Source organism: Macrobrachium rosenbergii, chromosome 47, assembly GCF_040412425.1.
Source record: "Macrobrachium rosenbergii isolate ZJJX-2024 chromosome 47, ASM4041242v1, whole genome shotgun sequence".
NCBI classification, from domain to species: domain Eukaryota; kingdom Metazoa; phylum Arthropoda; class Malacostraca; order Decapoda; family Palaemonidae; genus Macrobrachium; species Macrobrachium rosenbergii.
Genome location: NC_089787.1, coordinates 33,894,844 through 33,916,140, shown reverse-complemented (window position 1 = coordinate 33,916,140; position 21,297 = coordinate 33,894,844). Strand labels below are relative to the sequence as shown.

The 21,297-nt window shown below is 37.9% G+C and overlaps 1 protein-coding gene across 1 annotated transcript in view; it reads right to left on the bottom strand.

The window, feature by feature from the left end:
* Window positions 1-11,736, bottom strand: part of LOC136830969 (uncharacterized) — a 34,471-nt gene extending 22,735 nt beyond the window's left edge. The window contains exon 1 of the mRNA XM_067090925.1: window positions 11,612-11,736. Within this exon, the coding sequence (XP_066947026.1) occupies window positions 11,612-11,657 (46 nt within the window). The 5' untranslated portion in view covers window positions 11,658-11,736. The remainder of the gene's footprint in view (window positions 1-11,611) is intronic.
* Between the last annotated feature and the right edge of the window lie 9,561 nt (window positions 11,737-21,297).

Below are 21,297 nucleotides of genomic sequence, written 5' to 3'. Positions count from 1 at the left end.
GTGCGGACAGAATAATGTGCGGACGGACAGACAAAGCCGGCACAATAATTTTCTTTTACAGAAACCTAAAAAGCCAAGAAGACCTTTCCATTACCTACTGCAGATCTAGACTGCCTAATGAAAATCAATAGCCGACCAGCATAATGCGGTCCCTGACCTAAGGCCGATATTATCTCAAGGGTCAATCTTGCTCAACACCAGCGCAGACTGTCGTCGGTTACTGAATGCCTTTTCCTTCCTCACGAGTATTGTTATTGTAAATCCAGGAGTAAAGTCTACACTATGTCGAGTGCCCGAAAAAACAAACAAGTTCAGAGGTAAGCTTACCTGCAGAAAATTCATTTGCCCGATACCTTTTGTATAATCACAGAATTGAGAGAGAAAGGATCTTGTCTGCAAGTGCAGGAAAAGTTAAAGTCAGCTAACAGATGCATTTGGTATGAAGAGAAATGTTTTTGCATCACTTAATGAAATTAACAAATTAACATCTTTATTTGTGGGATGACAAAGTATTGAAATAAAATGAGAGAGAGAGAGAGAGAGAGAGAGAGAGAGAGAGAGAGAGAGAGAGAGAGAGAGAGAGAGAGAGAGAGAGAGAGAGAGAGAGAGAGAATAAGGCACATACTGAAGCTTGAAAACAGTGGGTTATAAGATCACCCCAGAAGGCGTAAAAACAACAAAATATGGCATGAGTGACCCATTTGACCCAAAGTGACCCAGTTGGCACTAAGTAACCCAGCTGGCACTAAGAGACCCAGCTAGCACAAAAATGGCATAGATACTTCAATCACTTAAAGAAGACATAACTGAAAAGAAATGACATAAAGCAAGACAAGGTGCCTGTATCAATAAACAAGCCAAATCTAACCTGGCTATTGGGAGGAAAGGTAAAAAAAAAATTAAAAAAAATAAAGATAAAAATAAAGTACTTCTCTGACTCAAGTTCCAGGTGTGACAAATTAGACCTCGGTGCACACCTGAATTACTCAAGACCATTACAGGTAAGGGAGAGAGAGAGAGAGAGAGACAATCAAGTAGAGTAGAAGAAAAATGTAGTGGCCAGACAGACACCTGGCAATTTTGGCAACAAGCTCAGCTCTTTCATGACTGATATCACTTGTTCTCTTTGCTCCAGAACAAAGGCTTGAGAATCCCTCGAGGATAAGAATGGAAGCTCTTGCCTTCACGTTTCTTAAGCTTCTGAGAAATTCGTGTCATTAGCATACTCTTACTGAGATTAGACCGGTGGGATATCTTGAGAAGCGGAATCAAAACATGTTCTTTCAGAACTGCGGAAACACTCGTGCAAAAGTTCACCTATTAATGTCCCAAGAATTTCAAGAAATTAAAAACTACAAATCTGCCATATTAAAGGTGAACAGATTCTAGGAATGACCGTGAAGCCTCACGGGAATCAGTGTCTAAGAATGATAAGAGGCAAAAAGGAAATGAAGACGATGCTTAGAAAGATTTCTAACAAAAAAGGAAAATTCCTGAAGATTCTGACTTAAGAGAGAGAGAGAGAGAGAGAGAGAGAGAGAGAGAGAGAGAGAGAGAGAGAGAGAGACGGGTGGGGGTTGGGGGGACCTGTCTAAAAGAATAAGGAAATCCTAGTCGAGATTCGTGGTATGTGAAAAATTTCTACCCCACTGTTATAAAGCGCATATCAGCATCGCTATTGAAGAAGAAAATTCTTTAAAGTTACCCGCAGAGAAAGAGAAAGAGTGGAGCAGGTAGTTCTTCTCTCTCTCTCTCTCTCTCTCTCTCTCTCTCTCTCTCTCTCTCTCTCTCTCTCTCTCGCTTTGCCGTTGAGGGGTATCTCATTCTTTACCGGTTTAATCTAGATGTTTTCAACAGCGAAATTACTTTTCCTAAAAGTGATTAATGATCTAATCAAGGTTTATGATTATAAATAAATGATAACTTCAGATGCTTCACTCTCCCGTGTATATCGATAAAACTGTCACTTCTTTACTATGAAACATGATATATCTACATAAAAACGACGCATATTGTGTCCCCTGTACCACATGAAGGTAAGTGCCCGCAGCCCAACGAAGATCAAAGATCAAAGGCCACAAAAAATATGTTCCATCTTGCTTCCAGCTACTTTCGATTTTTTCCTCTCACAAAATAGTTTGTTGGCGACGCTTCAACAATCCCCGGCAGAATAAAAAAACAAAGGAGATTGAAAGATCAATTTAAACTTTTTACACTTTTTAATTTTTTTCTGAAACTGCTGAAAATGAGCTTCCTCCTTCAGGTATTCGTGAAAGGTTCAAGATCAAATTTCGACCTAGATATGATGAAACCGGCAGAGCCCCCCCCCTCCCCCTCCCCCTTCTCTCTCTCTCTCTCTCTCTCTCTCTCTCTCTCTCTCTCTCTCTCTCTGCCATGGAATTTGCATTTCATAAGGGAAGATTTTCCATCAGGATTTCTAATATAAGATGAAAGCCGATAAGATTTCCCCACATATTCACTAACGAAGAGACCCAAATAAGTCTTCAATTTCAGAAGGAAAGCTTATGACAAATGTTTTGCTATTTTTTTCAACACTAGACACGACTCCATCTAACAAGGTTTAGATACCCTTAAAAAATAATGTCTGCCTTCCCTTAGCTTATCCGCCAGGCACGCGAGACTGCTAACAGGCGACGTTGAAAAACCGGGAAAAGACTACGAACAAAGAAGAAATGGCAGAACGTGAAACATGATACACTGAGGTAAGAGGAGCGTCAGCCCACGATTTCATCTTTGTAACGAAGCGCTTTGCTTTCCTCTTTTTTTCCCTGACATCAATCAAGGAGGTTTTCTCTAGGCTTCCCAGCACCCGACCTTTCATCACGTTCCCTTTATGCTACCAATGAAAGGTCGTCGACAGACGAACGAGGTTCGGACACCAACCTCGTTAAAGTTGCAATATTCTCACCCAACAACAATAATAATGCCTTACGATCTCGGGCGACCAAGGAGAAGGATCTGAAAAAGGGAATGGCTCTAGGTAATCATCCCAGTGCTCGCACCTATTTGGCTGTCATTCTGTCTGCCTGTCCGTCTGTTAGGGTGTCAGTTAGTGTCTCTGGCTCGAACTGGAGGAATGGGACGAGGGTATGGAAATGCTGATTTAATACCTCGAGGGAAGCGCCTCCTGATTTTTTGTTGCTGTCGGAGAAGGCTCGTTCGGTTTTTGTCATTTATGTCATCGCTTCTAATAAATAATGAGGGATGGTGCTTAGGCAACAATGGTTTATTCTCAGACTGGTTTTGGCCCAGACTACTTTTTCTAAAAGAGGTCGCTATTAAACATCTGTAGATCTATTCATGGAATCCGGAGTGTACTTAGCAAAATTCAAAACTTCATTATCACCGACAAGCTAAAAGGACAATTAAATTGCTTAACTCATAATCATTTACCCGTTTACATTGTATTTCTTTAGACAAGGAAATGAAATTTAAAAATAAGTCCAGCATTTACTTTTTTACGGAAGTAAAGTGATCACAAAACTAAAGCGTATGTATTCCTTTACGGCTTTATATCCAGGAAAGCTTTCAGCCTTGCACATTCGAATAAAGACGGAAATAAAGAAAAAAACAAGTGAAACATGCGTCGGAGTTTCTTCGGCGCAATCGAGTTTTCTGTACAGCCGCTACAGCGTATAATCAAGGCCACCGAAAACAGATCTATCTTTCGGTGGTCTAGGTACAATGCTGTATGAGCTGCGACCCATGAAACTTTAACCACGGCCCGGTGGTCTATCATGTATCGTTGCCAGAGGCACGATTATGGCTAACTTTAGCCTTAAATAAAATAGTAACTATTGAGGCTAGAGGGATGCAATTTGGTATGTTTGATAATTGGAGGGTGGATGATCAACATAGCAATTTGCAGCTCTCTAGCCTCAGTAGTTTCTGAATGCGAACAGAAAAAGTGTGGCCGGACAGACAAAGCGACCTTAATAGTTTTCATTTACAGAAAACTAAACTATTGTGGTTCAAGACATAGTCAGAGTATATGTCCTTAGCGACCCTCGCGTCTCTTTCCCCTAAACTATCATTCAGAAAATCTCCCTCCTCCTCCTCCTCCTCCTCCTCCTCCTCTGCCCTATTTCCCTTTCCTACGCCTTCAAAATTACGCGCTTTACTTTCTGCTGGGGGTAAAAAAAAAAATAAAAAACTCTTATCTCGCCCCTGAACGTATCCACGAAAGTGGAATACTAAAATTGAAAACCTCGTCATTGCATTGAGTCCTGGACTCTTCTATCTTCGCAGTTTGTCGAGTAAATACCGAATGAAACTTGATGGATGATGTGTTTGGTTTTGGCTCTCCTGGATTGGCTTTTCCCCAAGTCCGTGTGTAAGTCGGCCACTTTGTATTTCTGCATGACGCATGTCTTGAATTAACCGTTACCAGGGTTTGCAATAGAATCAATGAAGTGAGTTTACTGTTGGCCCGAATTCAATTCAGTCCGTTCTGTTTCTGAGAGAGATATTGCAAAAAAAAAAACACATCACGTGTGCTTTGTAACTTTGATCAAATACTAGCTTTCTGATACCCAGTTTCCCTGTTCTCTTGACTGCAGTGCATCTGATGCTTGCGCTCTGATTTTTCCTAAGCATACGAGTCTGGCATACGGTTCTAAGCCAAGCAAGGTCTTGTCTTGGCAAACTAATTTCTGCAAGCAATGAAAATTATCTTTAAGTTTCATTATCGTGCCCTGGCAACTCACCGTTTAAGAAATCGGACGTACCGTTGACCTGTTGAGCTACGATGACATATTCTTCGGACTAGTGGGTTGCGGCTTTGTACTTTTTCAGCCAGCGTTGATAATGATAAAGTATGTGCTCCCTTTCTCATTGGTAGAGATATTCTTCAAGGTTCTACTTTCTCCACTTTACCAATGATATTTTTCAATATATCGTTTCTCATATTAGTTTTCTGAAAATAAAACTACTGTGCCGGCTTCCTCTGTCCGTCCGCACTTTATTCCGTCCACACTTTTTTTCTGTCCGCCATCAGATCTTAAAATATACTAAGGCTAGAGGGCTGCAAATTGGTATGTTGATCATCCACCCTCGAATCATCAAGCTTATCAAATCGCAGCCCTCTAACCTTAGTAGTTTTTATTTTATTTAAGGTTAAAGTGAGCCATCATCGTGCTTCTGGCAACGCAACAATACAGGCCACCACGGCCGGCTGAGAGTTTCATGGGCCGCGGCTCATACAGCATTATACCGAGACCACCGAGAGATAAATCTATTTTCGGTGGCCTTGATTATACGCGTAGCGGCTGTACAGAAAACTCGATTGTGCAGCAGAAACTTCAGTGTATTTTTTTACTTGTTTTTCTTGCTAACGATTCAACTTCCCTTCTTCCCTTCCCTCCCAGCCAAGCCATTCATACCACGTCTCGAGTTACTCTTTCTTTAGCCACTGAAAGAGAGTATTTGAAGGGAAACCTTTGAACTTAGTCACGTTCTTCGCCTTCATGACAGATCCGATTTATGATTTATTTTTGCCTCCTTTCCAACCCACTTCTTTTATTTTTTGCCTCATGATAATGCAACGTAATCCGCTCTCTTCTCTCAAATATTTTGGGTGACCAGGTTATATGAAAGAATAAAAAATCGTTTGTTCTTGACCGACTCTTTCGCTTTGAGGAGAATGAGTCTCGTTGCCTCTTTTCTCCAGGTACTATTTCTGACAATGTTCCCTCTAGCTGGAGAGTTCCGACAGGTCCTGTTACTATAACCGGCATCTGTCCCGTGGGAGATCGGCTTTTCTCATGTGGCTCAGGTATGTGACTGTTCCTTCTCTTTCTCTAGTTTACCATGCTCTGAAATTCTCTCCCCCCCCCCACCCTGCCACTCCCTTCCCCCATAGTTAAAGTTAAATATACCTTAGTTTTACCAGACCACTGAGCTGATTAACAGGTCTCCTAGGGCTGGCCCGCAGGATTAGACTTATTTAAAGTGGCTAAGAACCAATTGCTTAGCAACAGGACCTACAGCTTATTGTGGAATCCGAACCACATTATAGCGAGAAATGAATTTCTATCACTAGAAATAAATTCCTCTAACTCTTCATTAGCCGGCCGGAGAGTCGAACTCGGGCCTAGCGAGTGCAAGGCCACAACTCTACCGACTCTCCCAATGAAGAGCTTTCCCCCATAGGGAATAATGCTATCAGTGCATCTCATGCGGTGCACTGTAAGCATTACTTACGGTTCTTTGTGGCGTCCCTTCGGCCCCTAGCTTAAACCCCCTTCATTCCTTTTACTGTACCGTCTTTCATACTCCGTTTCTTCCGTCTTTCTTTCCACTCGCCCCTGACAGTTGTTTCACAGTGCAACTGCGATGTTTTCCTCCTGTTACACCTTTACAGCCCTTTCAGCGATGAATGACCTCATAGGTCCCAGCGCTTGACCTTCTGCCTAAAATTTCATATTCTATTCTAGACTATTCAAATTCTCTCCCAACTTCCACTTCCCACGAATCTCACAACCGTCATGTTTCTGTTTAAATTACCACCGCTCATTTCGGCGTTTAATCAGTACAGTTTCTTTCCACCTCCTTCATCGCAGGTTAGAGAAGTGAAGTACGTTGCCTCTTGGTTCTGCTAAAAATATGAGCAGGCCGCGTAGGATATGAGATCCTTTTCGAAGAAAATATTGGGCTGAAATTGCAAGATTTCATTTTTCATGTGACGGTTGGTGGGTCCCAGATTCTTCACTTTCATGAGAGTAATGGAAACCGCAGAGGTATCGAACGTTTTTGAAGTTATCACTGTCGAAAAAAAAAACTTACACAGTGAAGATGACTGGAAGTTTTATTGGTGAAAATATTAGTGCAGTGGTGAAATAATATTAATAACATATAAAAATCTTTCCACAAATAATGTTAATAACAGAAAAATCTTTCTACAAATATTAATAACGTATAAAAATCTTTCTGCAAATAATATTGATAACATAAAAATCTCTCTACAAATAATATTAATAACATATAAAAATCTTTCTACAAATGATATTAATAACATAGAAATCTTTCTACAAATAATTTTAATAACATATAAAAATCTTTCTACACATAATGGCAAAGCGACTCCACAGTTTTTCATTGCATATAACTCACATTTCTACTTTGTTGAAAAAAAAAAAATTTTAAACCCTTTTAAACCAAATGGTCCCATCAACATATGGCTGTCCACTTCTGTGTTAAAATCCCCTGATGGAAACGTGCAAATTGCACATAATTAAACTTGTATAAAATGCCTGCAAATTGCTCGTGGCCATATAATTGGTTACTTTCAAACAAACGTTCTGACATGCAAGCACCCATTAACTTAATGAATCCATGCATGAAGAGTCTATGAAATGTAGAGCGTAGCTTCACCATTCATATGTACTCAACAAAACTAGTTGCAAATGGCATTTGTTCCGCTAACAACATTGAAGTATTAGCACCTCTTCCATAATGATGGTCCATTGTCGTCTACGAATGGTTTTATACTAAAACAATACCCGTTGGTCGTTGCTTTACGGACAACCTGAAGCCAGGCATACAGGCATACATATATATATAAATATATATATATATATATATATATATATATATATATATATATATATATATATATATATATATATATGTATATATATATATATATATATATATATATATATGTATATATATATATATATATATATATATATATATATATATATATATATATATATATATATATATATATATATATATATATATATATATATATATATATATATATATATATATATATATATATATATCATGTGTCATAGGCATTGGAACCTGTCGCCCCAATTGCCTGCCGGCCTAAGAAACAGATCAGAGACCCGGAGGGACTTTAACTATATATAATATATATATATATATATATATATATATATATATATATATATATCAGAGGCCGGAGGGACTTTAATATATATATATATATATATATATATATATATATATATATATATATATATATATATATATATATATATATAGCCTACATTATCCAAAAAGAAAATCATTCACACGGAACCAACTCACAGAAAAGTGGTCTCATAAGAGAAAAGAGGCAAAAAATAAACAAATAAAAATCGTCAAACAAATAAATGCATACATACAAAAACACCCACAAAACACCCACACAAGTCAGAAGACTGTTACTAATATCACGATGCAAGAAGCTTTGTAGCAATGCTAAAGTCTCCCTTGAACTTCTGAAAACCGACATGGTTAATACCGGTAGGAAGACCATGCAACATTTTACAGTAAACGAAATTAGACTGCGGGCATAGGCAGTGCGACGGCGTGCCACTTGAACAGAATGTGGATTGTGATGCTCGCTGAAGCGAGTAGCACGCACCAAGTTTTGGAGAACAGAAACAGAACTTAAGGAAAAAGGGAGGGGATAGGGTACATCACAGTTACCATTCTAACAAACCTCGGTGCATAGAAGCTTTTGTATGGTGCTAAAATGAGTTAAATTCGCATAAACTTCACCGACATTGATACCAGATAAGATCAGAGCAGTGGAAAGAGAAAAAAGATTCAGCTTTGTTTCATCGCTCTGTTAAAACTGTAAAAAGATACAATGTCGCCATTAAGGACAGGTCCCTTTTGTGTCGAATCTTAAACTGTAACTCTGAGGATTTCAATGTATTCATTTACAAACAAATTAAAAGTAATAACGCAAAGTAATTAAAAAGGTAAACGGGTTCTTCTGCAAATAATAATGGGGCATAGTTTTAAGCAGTGAACTAAGTAGTTGGTGGTGAGTCAACATTGATGAATCGCAGCCATGATAAAACAAGTAAAAAAATGGCGAAGCTTCTTCGGCGCAATCGAGTTTTCTGTACAGCGTATAATCAAGGCCACCGAAAATGGATCTATCTTTCGGGGGTCTCGATATAATGCTGTATGAGCCTCGGCCCATGAATCTTTAACCACGTCCTGGTGGTGGCCTATCATATGTCGTTGCCAGAAGCACGATTATGGCTAACTAACCTTAAATAAAATAAAAACTACTAAGGCCAGAGGGCTGTAATTTGGTCTGTCTGATGATTGGAGGGTGGATGATCAAAATACCAATTTGCAGCCCATAGCCTCAGTAGTTTTTATGATCTGAGGGCGGACAGAAAAAGTGCGGACAGAAAAACGTGCGGACAGAAAAAGGGCGGACAGAAAAAGGTGCGGACAGACGGACAAAGCCGGCACAATAATTTTCTTTTACAGAAAACGAAAAAAACACGGGGGCACGAACCTCATCCTACCAGGTCAATACCCCGCTCAGTTTGTCATGCCATACATTTTCACCCACCACTAACGTATGAATCCTTTGCACCAACCCAATTCGATTCTAGAGATAAGGCAGAGAAGTTTAGCTCAAACTCCAGCACTTCCTAAAGCCTGTTAAGTGAACGAAAAGATCCGCAGGCTAAAGAAACAAATGAAAAGCCTCAGTTCACACCAAGTGAGACAAAGAAGTAGCAATAACTGGGGTACGAAAGTTCGGAATGCACGAGAGAAAGAGCAGTGTTATTTATTTCACTTGCTGCATTAATTTACGTATTTTACTGTTACAACGTGTTTCCAATAAAAGACGAGGGTACTTTCATACACACAAACACACACACACACACAGAGAGAGAGAGAGAGAGAGAGAGAGAGAGAGAGAGAGAGAGAGAGAGAGAGAAAGCGCCTCTGACGGAAGAATCATATCAAACGGCTGAGCTCACTTTGTTCACGTGTTCAACTTGGGTGGAGACACTTATAACGAAGTATGTCATAAGAAACATCAGTAAACGTATTCGTATCACATTTTTTCTGACTTATTAATACTTCCTTTCCTAAGCAAGAGCTGTTTCTTATAACAAAGTTGAGATTAGTCTTATACACTGCAAAAAAAGAACACTTTCCTAAGCAAGAGCTGTTTCTTATAACAAAGTTGAGATTAGTCTTATACACTGCAAAAAAAGAACACTTTACTTGACATGAAGATGAATTGAAAGTGAGAATCGATTCAGGGAAAAATAATGTTTGCCTTTATATCAATTCTATATTAAGGAGAGACTGGATATATTACGGAGACTGGAAATGACAAGAGATTCTCATATTATAGCAGAGGTTTGAGTTACGGAAGGGATGTATCCAGTGTCAATAAAAGCTTCGAATCTGTCACTGAGAGGACATTTAGTCTTTGGAAAACTCGTCCCCATTGTGAGCAAAAAATGCCCAGAAGTTTCTTCGGCGCAATCTAGTTTTCTGTACAGCGTAAGAGACGCGGCCCATGAAGCTTTAACCACGGCCGGTGGTGGCCTGGCCTATATCGTTGCCAGATGCACTATTATGCCTAACTTTAACCTTACATAAAATAAAAACTACTGAGGCTAGAGGGCTGCAATTTGCTAAGTTTGATGACTGTAGGGTGGATGATCAACACATCAATTTGCAGCCCTCTAGCTTCAGTAGGTTTTAAGATCTGAGAGCGGACGGAAAAAAGTGCGGAAGGACAGACAACGCCGGAATAAAAGTTTTCTTTTACACAAAACTAAAAATGTGGAATCTCGATTACAGTGAAAGAATCCCGACTTATGTCGTAAGGAACTTTAAATTATAGCAAAGGGGGTTTTACAGTTTTTATAACCTGCTCCAGAGTGCTGAAGGAACTTATTTCCCAGAGGGAAAACTCTTCACCTGGCCCTTTTCCTCCTTCTTTCTCTCCCTCAAGGACCATCAAAGGTTCATAAGGGAAAACTCAGACTCATTTGACGTTAAAAATAAAGACCTTGATTGAAATTATCATATCTTCGGGGGAACTTTGAATACGAGATGAAGACGGCTTTCTGCTCGACGCTTTTCAAGAAAGGTAGGTGCGTACTCGGGCGGAAGGAGTGAGAATTATTGACTAGACTGCTCGGTAAAACATTTCTTGATGTGAATTAAGTACAAAGCGAGGTACTTGAGTTTGGATGATGATGATGGAAATTGTGGTTTTCATAATTATAGCACAAGCAATGGCGACAACAAATTTAGGCGTTTATGATGCAGGCAGATTATAACCCGTTTCAATTTTACATTTTGAATGGTTTCATTTGTCAACTACACCGTATAAAAGATACATAACCATAGAAAATATCTTATTATTATTATTATTATTATTATTATTATTATTATTAGTAGTAGTAGTAGTAGTAGTAGTAGTAGTAGTAGTAGTAGTAGTAGTAGTAGTAGTAGTAGATTTTTATCATTATTATTATTATTATTACTCAGAAGGTGAACCCTATTCATATGGAACAAGGCCACAGGAGCAACTGACTCTAAATTCAAGCTCCAAAGAATAAGGTGTTATTAGAAAGAAGTAACAGAAGGTAACGGGAAATACAGAAAGAACAGATCACTTATTAAATTAATAAACAAATAGAAAAAACTGCAAGTAAATTATTTAAACACAATGAAAATAATATTAGGGTAGTAATGCATTGCATCTTCGCTTGAACATCAGAGAGAGAGAGAGAGAGAGAGAGAGAGAGAGAGAGAGAGAGAGAGAGAGAGAGAGAGAGAGAATTTCCAGTCTTACCTAATGCCAAGGCAGACGCCAGGAGCGCTAGCAAAACCACCTTCATTGTCAGAGGGACGTGTCTTGTCAGACATTCCCCAGCGCTAACAGACCACTGGCAGACTTATCAGTAACACATGACCCTTTTCCCAAACATGGAGTGTCCTATCTGATATCGCCTTTTTCTTTTTTTTCTTATTTTTTTCTTATACGATTTTTTCATCTTCATGTCGGCGAATAACTCACTGGAATTGGAAATTGAAATTTAGGCCATACGTCAATCGCTGGGGCTTATGAGGTCATTCAGCACTGTAAATAATGTTGAAATAATTGTTAGAATTGGCTGGAAAAGTAAGATGGAAGAAAGAGAATGTGAATGGAGGTTTAGTAAAAGAAATGAAAGGGGTTGCAGCTAGCGGCCGAAGGGACGCTGCAAAGAACCTTGATTAAATAATGCCTACAGCGCACCGCGTGAGGTGCACTGAGGGCACTATTCCCCTACGGTGGCGGATAACTTTATGCTAAGATTTCCCTTATTCTCTATACGTAGTTTTCGCATATTCTTTATTGACATTTATCTTATCTTTTCGTGTCATGAATCCTTGAATTCTTTACACTAACTAATTTTGAAAACTAATTCGTTTCATACGATGTTCTAATTACACTTTGTCTACTCTATTTGTCCTAAAGAACTCCACTGTAAGGGATAACAAAGGCATCTTGCGTCTCTGATTCTATCAAATTGAATGTTTATCTTATCATTCTTCAAAACACCGATGCACTCTTCCACTCACGACAAGTACCATTTATTTAATTCCAGAGTGACGATATTTACGTTAATTAACTTTATTAATTATGATCGGTTAATATAATCACCTTTCTATCTCTAGCGATCGTCTGCATATTAATTCTTTTATCTCTCTCTCTCTCTCTCTCTCTCTCTCTCTCTCTCTCTCTCTCTCTCTCTCTCTCCAACGACAGTTCACCAATTTCTTTATCTATACAATGCCTCTATTTGTATCTCATCGACAATGTACTTATCTTTGCAGTTATCATATTTGCGTAATATCCATCTGTCCTTCACTCAGTAACAAGGCCCTTAATTTATTCATAATGCAACACAAAGCGCAGGTCTTCTTTAACGGTAAAATCGATCCACTAAAGTGTCAGTCATTGCCGATTGATCTACTTGAAAGTTTTACGTGCTTATTATAGTAACTAGTTCGTGCCTTGTCCCAGGATCTCGTGCACAGTGAATACAAGTTAGGCTACAAGTCCCTAATGTGTATGCTTGTTTGTCGAAAGAGGCCGGATATGTGACTGGCTCAACAGAGAGAGAGAGAGAGAGAGAGAGAGAGAGAGAGAGAGAGAGAGAGAGAGAGAGAGAGAGAGAGAGAGGTAAATTAAAGGAATGTATAGGGGACAATTTATGACAGGAAAATCTCAAAGGTTCTATTTTCTAATTCCTCATTCATTCATTTATCACCTTTTCCTGTAACTGTTTCCTTACAGGTTGATTTCTCTTTACAGCCTTATTAGGTTTACAGTCTGTTGACTCTGTCGGTAAGGGTTTTCAGGTGAAGATTTAAAGAAAGAACAAAAGAGAAGAAGAAAACTAGAAGATAAGATGGGGGACGCCAGATACCAAAGGTAGTTACGTTGGTCTAATGCACAGGAAAATTAAATGTGATCTAAAAAAAAAAAAAAAGACAGAGAACAAAGTTACAATATGGACTTTCTATAAAATGAAATGACGGGCGATGTTGAGAGAACAAAGAATGAGGTCAACACTGGAAAAAATCAGAAATTAATGGTTACATCAGTAATAACGAACATTCCCTTTTTTTCTCGAACAGATACTCGATAATCTTTTGGGATTCTTCCATGCAGATGAATTAATAAAGTCATCAAACTGAATTATACTACGATAAAATTTGCTGCAGTAACTTTAAAGGAATTATAAAACATTTTTTTTTTTGTTTTTTTCTTAGCACTGATAATATGGCACCTGTACAGTTCACGCAAAGAATCTTCTACGTCTCTAACCAGAGGCGATAAGCATGATTATGTCAAGGTTCATATTACGTATACGAAAAGGATTATTCCGTAAGTTATTGTTATTCCTTGATAAATCTGCGGCGAAGAGAATAAATATTCAGCCTCATTAGTCCCTTTTCCATGTAATGTTATTTCACCCCTTTGTGAAATATTCACCCTCATTAGCCCCTTTTCCACGTAATGTTATTTTACCTCTTGGTGCATAATGTATCATTATTACTTTTTTTTTATTTATATTGAGTGTTGCCTCCCTAGATGTATAATGCATTCTGTTAAACAAGCTTTGTAAATCTTGTGGTCTCTTCAATCAATACTTATTCCAATTTATATATATATATATATATATATATATATATATATATATATATATATAATATATATATATAATATATATATATATATACATATATATATATATATGTTGTGTGAAGGTATTTCATCAGAAATTCCTCCAGGTGTTTGGTTATAAGGACTGTGTTTGGAACTCAGTCAGAGTTTGGTTATGACATCTTCAGTTTCTCCATGGTTGTAGAATAAGACTGTTTTTGGAAGATCAGACCAATGTTCTGCAGGATTTCAGACAAACTCCATAGTGGTTTTTCTTGTATTTCGTATAAAGACTTATATACAAAGAATACAATTGGTCTGCATAGGATGATCTCCCATGTCGATCTAATCTCTAAGCTGTCACACTTTTACATAGCAAGACTAAGATGCACACACACGAACAAACATATGACCTCGTTCCCAAGAACTTCCCACGGCTACGTGACATTTGCCTCCAGCTCTGAGCAAAAGGAGAACGCTGAGTTTATGCAAACGAATGCTAATGTATGATGACGCACTGTCTTAAAGCACTACACAGGTACTTATTGATGACGTTTGCGTCTGGTTTGACCAAACGGAGATTTCACAATAGCCTTCCTTTCATGATCAGTACAGATATACAAATTGGGAATTATCTTAGATTTACTAAGAAACGTAGTTTCTTTAAATGTGGCATAAATGAAATATGACATTTGCTCGGCCGTAAAACACAATAGGAACGAAATCATCAAAACAGGCATTCACTAGCTAAGCATAAATCCTCAGAAAGCAAAAGAAAATATACGCTTCCAAATATCAGTATACTCAAAATGTGAATGAGATATATAGTAATTACTGAAGACAGCAAATACTGAAATATGTTGCATATTTGTGAACATAAGTCTTACTAAAATGTAGCAAAGTGAGAAAAAAAAGGTAAGTTATATAACTCAAACATTGATTATACTGACAATGCTAATGATTAACATATAAATCATATATAGATAATGCAATCCGGATAAATCAAATAAAATAATGCAATTCAGAAATGATAATGCAATCCTGAAATGATAATGCAATCCTGAAATGATAATGCAATTCAGAAATGATAATGCAATTCGTATACACTGAAGTAAAAACATTTGTGCACAGATTATATGAATACACTTGCAATGATAGAGATTGAAATCAATGCTTAAAAATGTATCCAAAGGTAATAACCATATGGTAGGTTTATATAAACAAACAGTTATCCTGATAGATTAATCAGTATGGACAACCAAAATGCAAAATGTTGAATGAACAACATGCTACTACACGCAACTGATACATACATATGTAGTATAGGTTATTAAAGAAATAAATGTAGATAAATGATAACACCAGAAATGTTCAGCTCTTCCTCACATATATTACCACCGAAAATAGAACCTTTTCAGTCTTTCTCTGTGTACTCGAGCTTTAATGAAAAAATGGCCAGTAATTTCATTACTGTACTCGGAACATATAATTGCGCCAGGCCAACGTTGACCTTTGAGAAACAGTAGATTTCGCAATGGTCTCCTTCATCTCTCGTGCTTTTTCCAAAACATTACGCTGACGATTACGCCTACGGCTCCCAGGAACATACCAACGGCAATTAATGTGTAGAGGAGAAGAAAATCATGGTGATCAGAAGAATGGCTCGCAGGAGACAGCAAGTCTAATGATGCAATAGCGTTTTCGATGGGCCTGCTGTAGGGAATTGTTAGACCTTGCAGCCTAGTGTTTCCCACGATGTGTTGATGAAGAAGTTGCGGCCTCTGATGATGGATGTGCTAGCTCGGATGAAGAGTGACGACGTTGTTGCAGTGCAGCCATCATTAACGACGAACATGTGTCCTGTTGTCCTAGTACCATCTGGGCAAGTGACGATGTATGGTTCTGCAGAGAAGACGAATGACGTGCCATTCACGAGCCTGTGACGAAACTGATTGTCACGATACCGTACTAAACCAGCCAAACAATGTTCATGTGTATGGGGAGAGGTTCTGTTAAGTACCAAGTCCAATTCGCATGAATTCAATGACGTAATGTTTAAGAATTCAAACAAATCGATCCTGCACACTACATTATTCATAACATCATGGCAATCATTTAACAGTGCTTGGTCTCGGACTACCGTAAAAGCTTCTTTATTGGCGGAAACCAATACTAGAGCTGACAGATTATTAATAATAGGTGTCGAGACGTTAGATACATACGTGGGAAAAGGCGAAATTTTATACGCTTTCCACGCGTCTGATGGGTTGAAAGGAATGTCGATTACGATCTTATCAAGGTCAACTTTAACTGTAAACAAGCTGTAATAAAACTCAACTTTATGGAAATCTACTACTGGAACATAGCGCATTTTATCGTGAGCATTATTGATAATCTGAGTAAGATCTTTAATCGGTAACAAATGAGGAGACAACACGCCTTTAGCAGCAAGTGTTATAGCTTCCACGTAATCTTTTGATTTTTCGATAAAGCTTGAAACTCTCAGTATACATGATTAATTTTAGCGTGATAATACATCAAAGTTGCTAACAAAACTTGAGTGTCATGAATCTGATTGAAACGTCGTGACTGTTCATTTACTTTACTGATTACGCTGTTCAAAGCTTGAATTTGTTTGTTTAGTTCTCCTGCTAATACCTCTTGTTGATGTTCCAGATTTTCGATTTTAACCCCGTGATCGCGAAGTTTTAAACGATTTGAAATCCCTAACCCAAGACCTGCTACGGAACCAACCAAATTTAATGCCGCTAGAACAAGTGGGTTACGCCTTTCTGTAACGTCATGAGGTATTGACCACATTAGCAAATCACGAGCCAAGATTTCAGCTTCGCTTGTTTTATTCCTTAATTCCCAGAAAAGCATATTAATTGTGTCACTGACTTGATTCGGCGACGTTGGATCACTGCTAGCTAAGAATGATTTATGCAAGTCTGCCAGAGATTGATAAAAAGAGTCAATTCTGATTTCAAAGTTATGACTTCATTTTCGCTAGTAAAAATGGCGTTCATATTGACTTCTAAAACTATATTACTGCCAGTTAGAAAGAAATTATTCATTTCCTCTACTATAGAACCATGATGTAAAGTTATTTCAGAACTCTTCCCAGCTACGATAAACATTGAGAGGAATAGTGCATGGTATAATTTGACAAGCTTCATGTTGGAGCCTGTAAAAGAAAATAACTTGTAAATAATGAAACAAAAACATCGCATCATCCAAATGATGTAAAAATTCACACAATAATTAACTTTTTCATAACAAACCATTGTCTTAAGCTCTCACATGAGAGATAGATACTGTTCGAACATCGGTTGAATCGGACTGATTCCGAATTTTAAGTCGGTTACCTATTAAAACTTCTATAACTATGAAAGGACCTTCAAACTTAGGCAACAATTTCCAATTTAGCCCTTTTCTAACATAGACTTGTACATATACTATATCTCCTTCTTGGTAAGGCTTTGTGACCTTAGCTTTTTTATCATGTGCATTCTTCATTAACACTTGAGCCTGTAAGAGGTTTTGATAAAGTGTTTGATATCTACTTGGCTAACATCTATTATATCCTTCAACGGATCTGATAAACTAGATGTCGGGGATAATATGTGAAAAGGTGACCTAGCAGGTATCCCATATACAGCTTCATGGGGAGACATACGGATTGAAGTATGATAATTGTTATTTAGGGTACTGGACACGGTGGGTATTGCGATGTCCCAGTTTGGGTCCATACCGCCTATGTTTACACGCAGTATGTCTAGCACCTTTCTATTAACCCGTTCTACCAATCCATTAGATTCAGGATGGTATATCATCGTATTGACTTTCTTTATTTGCAGAATTTCGCACAATGAGTTAAGGAAGTGATTATTGAATTCTCCACCTGAGTCAGAGATTATTATATTTGGAATTCCATGTCTGCATATATAGCACTCGTAAAACTTCCTAGCGCACTCAATGGCTGTTTTACTTTTTAGTGGTATTAATTCAGTATACCGTGTAAGGGCGTCAATTATAACCAAGAGGTTTTTATTCCCCCGGTCTGTCTCGTAAAAACCTGTCAAGAAATCAAGGTGTACCCTTTCAAAAGGTTTGCTAGGTACGGGATAAGTTCCGAGACCTACAGGATTCTTAGTATGGCCCTTGTGACGGAAACATATATCACAGTTTTTAATATATGTCTTAATATCTTTTAACATAGTAGACCAGTAAAATAATGACTTGGCCTTTTGAGAGGTTATTTCGAACCCAGGATGACCATGCAGAGGATGGTTGTGAAGCCATTTCAGAACGATTGGGATTAATGTGATAGGTACAACCACCTGGTCGTTAGTTAACTGTGTTGAACTCCTGGTTCTCTAGCCACGGATCGGCATAGAATGTTATCCTTAATCAAGAAATATTGATTCGTATATTTCACATATTCCTTATCATCTGGATTCCTATTTAATGCATCTATTATTACTCTTAATTTCTGATCTTTCATTTGTTCTTGTCGTACTGAATCTAGATTCCATTCTATATCTGTAATATTCTCTGTTGCTTGGGCTAACGATTGACCATTTTCGATAGCAATTTTCATAGCTTGCGAAGGTGGAATTTCTTCTAGATCAGCGAAAGGTATTGAGTGTGTTGGTACTGGGTTACGAGATAGCGCATCTGCGATTACGTTTGCTTTACCGGGTAAGTATCCAATTTTAGCTCCAAAGTCCTGGATAATCATGTGCCACCGAGTTCTTTTAGGACTATGATTGAAACCTTTAAAAAAGTCAGTAAGGGGCTTGTGATCAGTTAGAACCTTGACACTATACCCATAGATTATATATTTAAAATGTACCAACGAATTAGCAATGGCGATATGAGGCATTCCTTATCTATTACTGCATATTTCTTCTCTGACATTTTTAATTTGCGAGAATAAAAAGCAATGGGGAAAAACTTATTGTCATGCCACTGGAGTAACACACCTCCTACTCCTTGATCTGATGCGTCGGTTGCAATAATAAACTCTTTAGTAAAATCGGGAAACTTTAAAATAGGAGCAGAACTGATTTTTTCTTTCAAGGTATCAAAAGCAATTTGATGTTGGGATTCCCATTTGAAAGTTACGTCCTTCCTTATGAGATCAGTTAAAGGAGCTGCTATTACTGAATAATCTCGGATAAACCGACGATAATAACCTGAAACCCCGAGAAATTGCTGTATGGCTTTAACATTAGTAGGAACGGGAAATTTACTAATAGCAGAGATTTTATCATGGACTACTTTAAGACCTTGCCGAGATACCATGAAACCCAAATAGACTAATTCGTCTTTAAAAACTCACATTTAGAAATTTTTACTTTTAGATGATGTTCTCTTAACCTCTGAAGGACTATTTCTAGTTTACTTAAATGCTCCTCCAAGGTGTTGGAAAATATAACTAAATCATCCATATAAGCATGGAGAATATTCCTAGTAAATCTCCGAACACTATATTGATCATTCTAGTGAACGTAATAGGAGCACAACGTAGCCCAAATGGCATACGTAGGAATTCATAGTGACCTCTAGCTGTACTAAAAGCAGTGTACTGGGTACTATCCTTAGCTAAGGGTATCTGGTGAAAGCCTTTAAGTAAGTCCAAGGAAGTAAAAATTTATTCTGTCCTAATAGAGACAAAATATCATCTGTGCAAGGTACTGGGAAACGATCAGGGACAGTTTGGTCGTTAAGCTTGCGAAAGTCAACACAAATCCTCCAGGTTTTGTCCTTTTTTTGGTACTACTAACAAGGGAAAATTATAAGGGCTGTTAGATTTCTTAATAACCCCTCTTTTAACATTTTATCTACCTCAACATTGATTTCATTCAGAAATTTGGCCGGTAGACGATATGAAGGCACGTAAATGACCTGGTCTTTATCCTTTAAACGAATTTGATGTTCGATGACTTCCGTTTTGCCTAAAGCTCCAGTACTAGTAGAAAAAACATCACTATATTTGGATAAAAGAACAAAAATTTCTTGCTTATATCCCTATCTAAAATGTCTGCTTCGATCTTGCCTTTAATTACCTTTAAAAGAGATTCGTCTGTTGCTGATTCAGTGGAGTTAATTTCAGCAACTGTAAGGATTCGATGTTTATATGCTTCGATATTGACAATATGTTGATTTTCATGTACTGTTAAAGCAGCATTTAAGTGATTAAAAACTTCAATGTTAACCCGATGATCAGAATTTACTGTGTATAATGCTTGCGTGACTGAAAGCCCATTTATCTTTAAGGTATCAGGAAGAATTAAAACCTCTGAGCCTGGCAATTTTCTTTTAACCTTGACCGTGAGATACGATGGTGTGTTTGGCTCAATGGTCTGTGCGAACGCAGCAAGGACGGGTGCCTGAGAGTTATGTTGGGTTGCTGTAACAATATCATCGCTTATGAGACAAGTGACTGGCTCTTCGATATACGTTATCTTCTTACTCTCTGTCTCCTTCTGATCCAAAACAGATTTCAATGTGTGTGAAGACCGATAGAATTTCCCTTTTATAAACACTCCGTGTTTTGCGGGTGTTAAAATTACGTTATGTAATGACATTGATGGATATCCCATAATAACTACTGGGTACATATTAATATTGCCAACTATGATAAAGGTATCCGTAAAAGTACGTTGCCCCAACCTGTATTGTATCTGAGATGTACCAATTACATCTAATTCATTGTGCCTATTCTGACAAACGAACATCAGAGCGTTCGATGGGAAATCTTGAAAATAAAAGGTGATGGGTACGTAAATCCATTATATTGCGTGGACTACCTGAATCAAAAAACAAGGTGAAATGCTTGTGTTCTAAGCTAACTGCATGCAAAGTGGGTCTAACTTCTTCTGAGCCAATAATAGCGTGTATTTTGCAAAAATCTACGGGACCGTGCTCTGCATGTTTGGGAGACACTACCTCGATTTCTGGAAAATTCTTGTCTTCACACATATCTTGAGAACATTGAACTTATTATCTGATTCAAAAAGTGATGATAACCCAATATCACTCTCCTCCCCCTTTAAGCTGGCTATGTGGTGTTTGTCTGCCCGCCGGCATTCGGAAAATTCACTGACGCGTTATTGTTTGGAACTGCTGAGCCTGAAGTTGGCTTTCCCGAGGAACGATTTGAATGTACTTGTTTCTGACCTGCATTACTGTTCTGCTTGTAATGTTTGTTCTTTCCCCATGGTACTGTTGCTTTTTAGCGTCATTACCAGTGTTTTGAATGTTTGTGTTACTGTTTAAATTCTTCTTTCTTGCATTGCAATGACTATACTTAT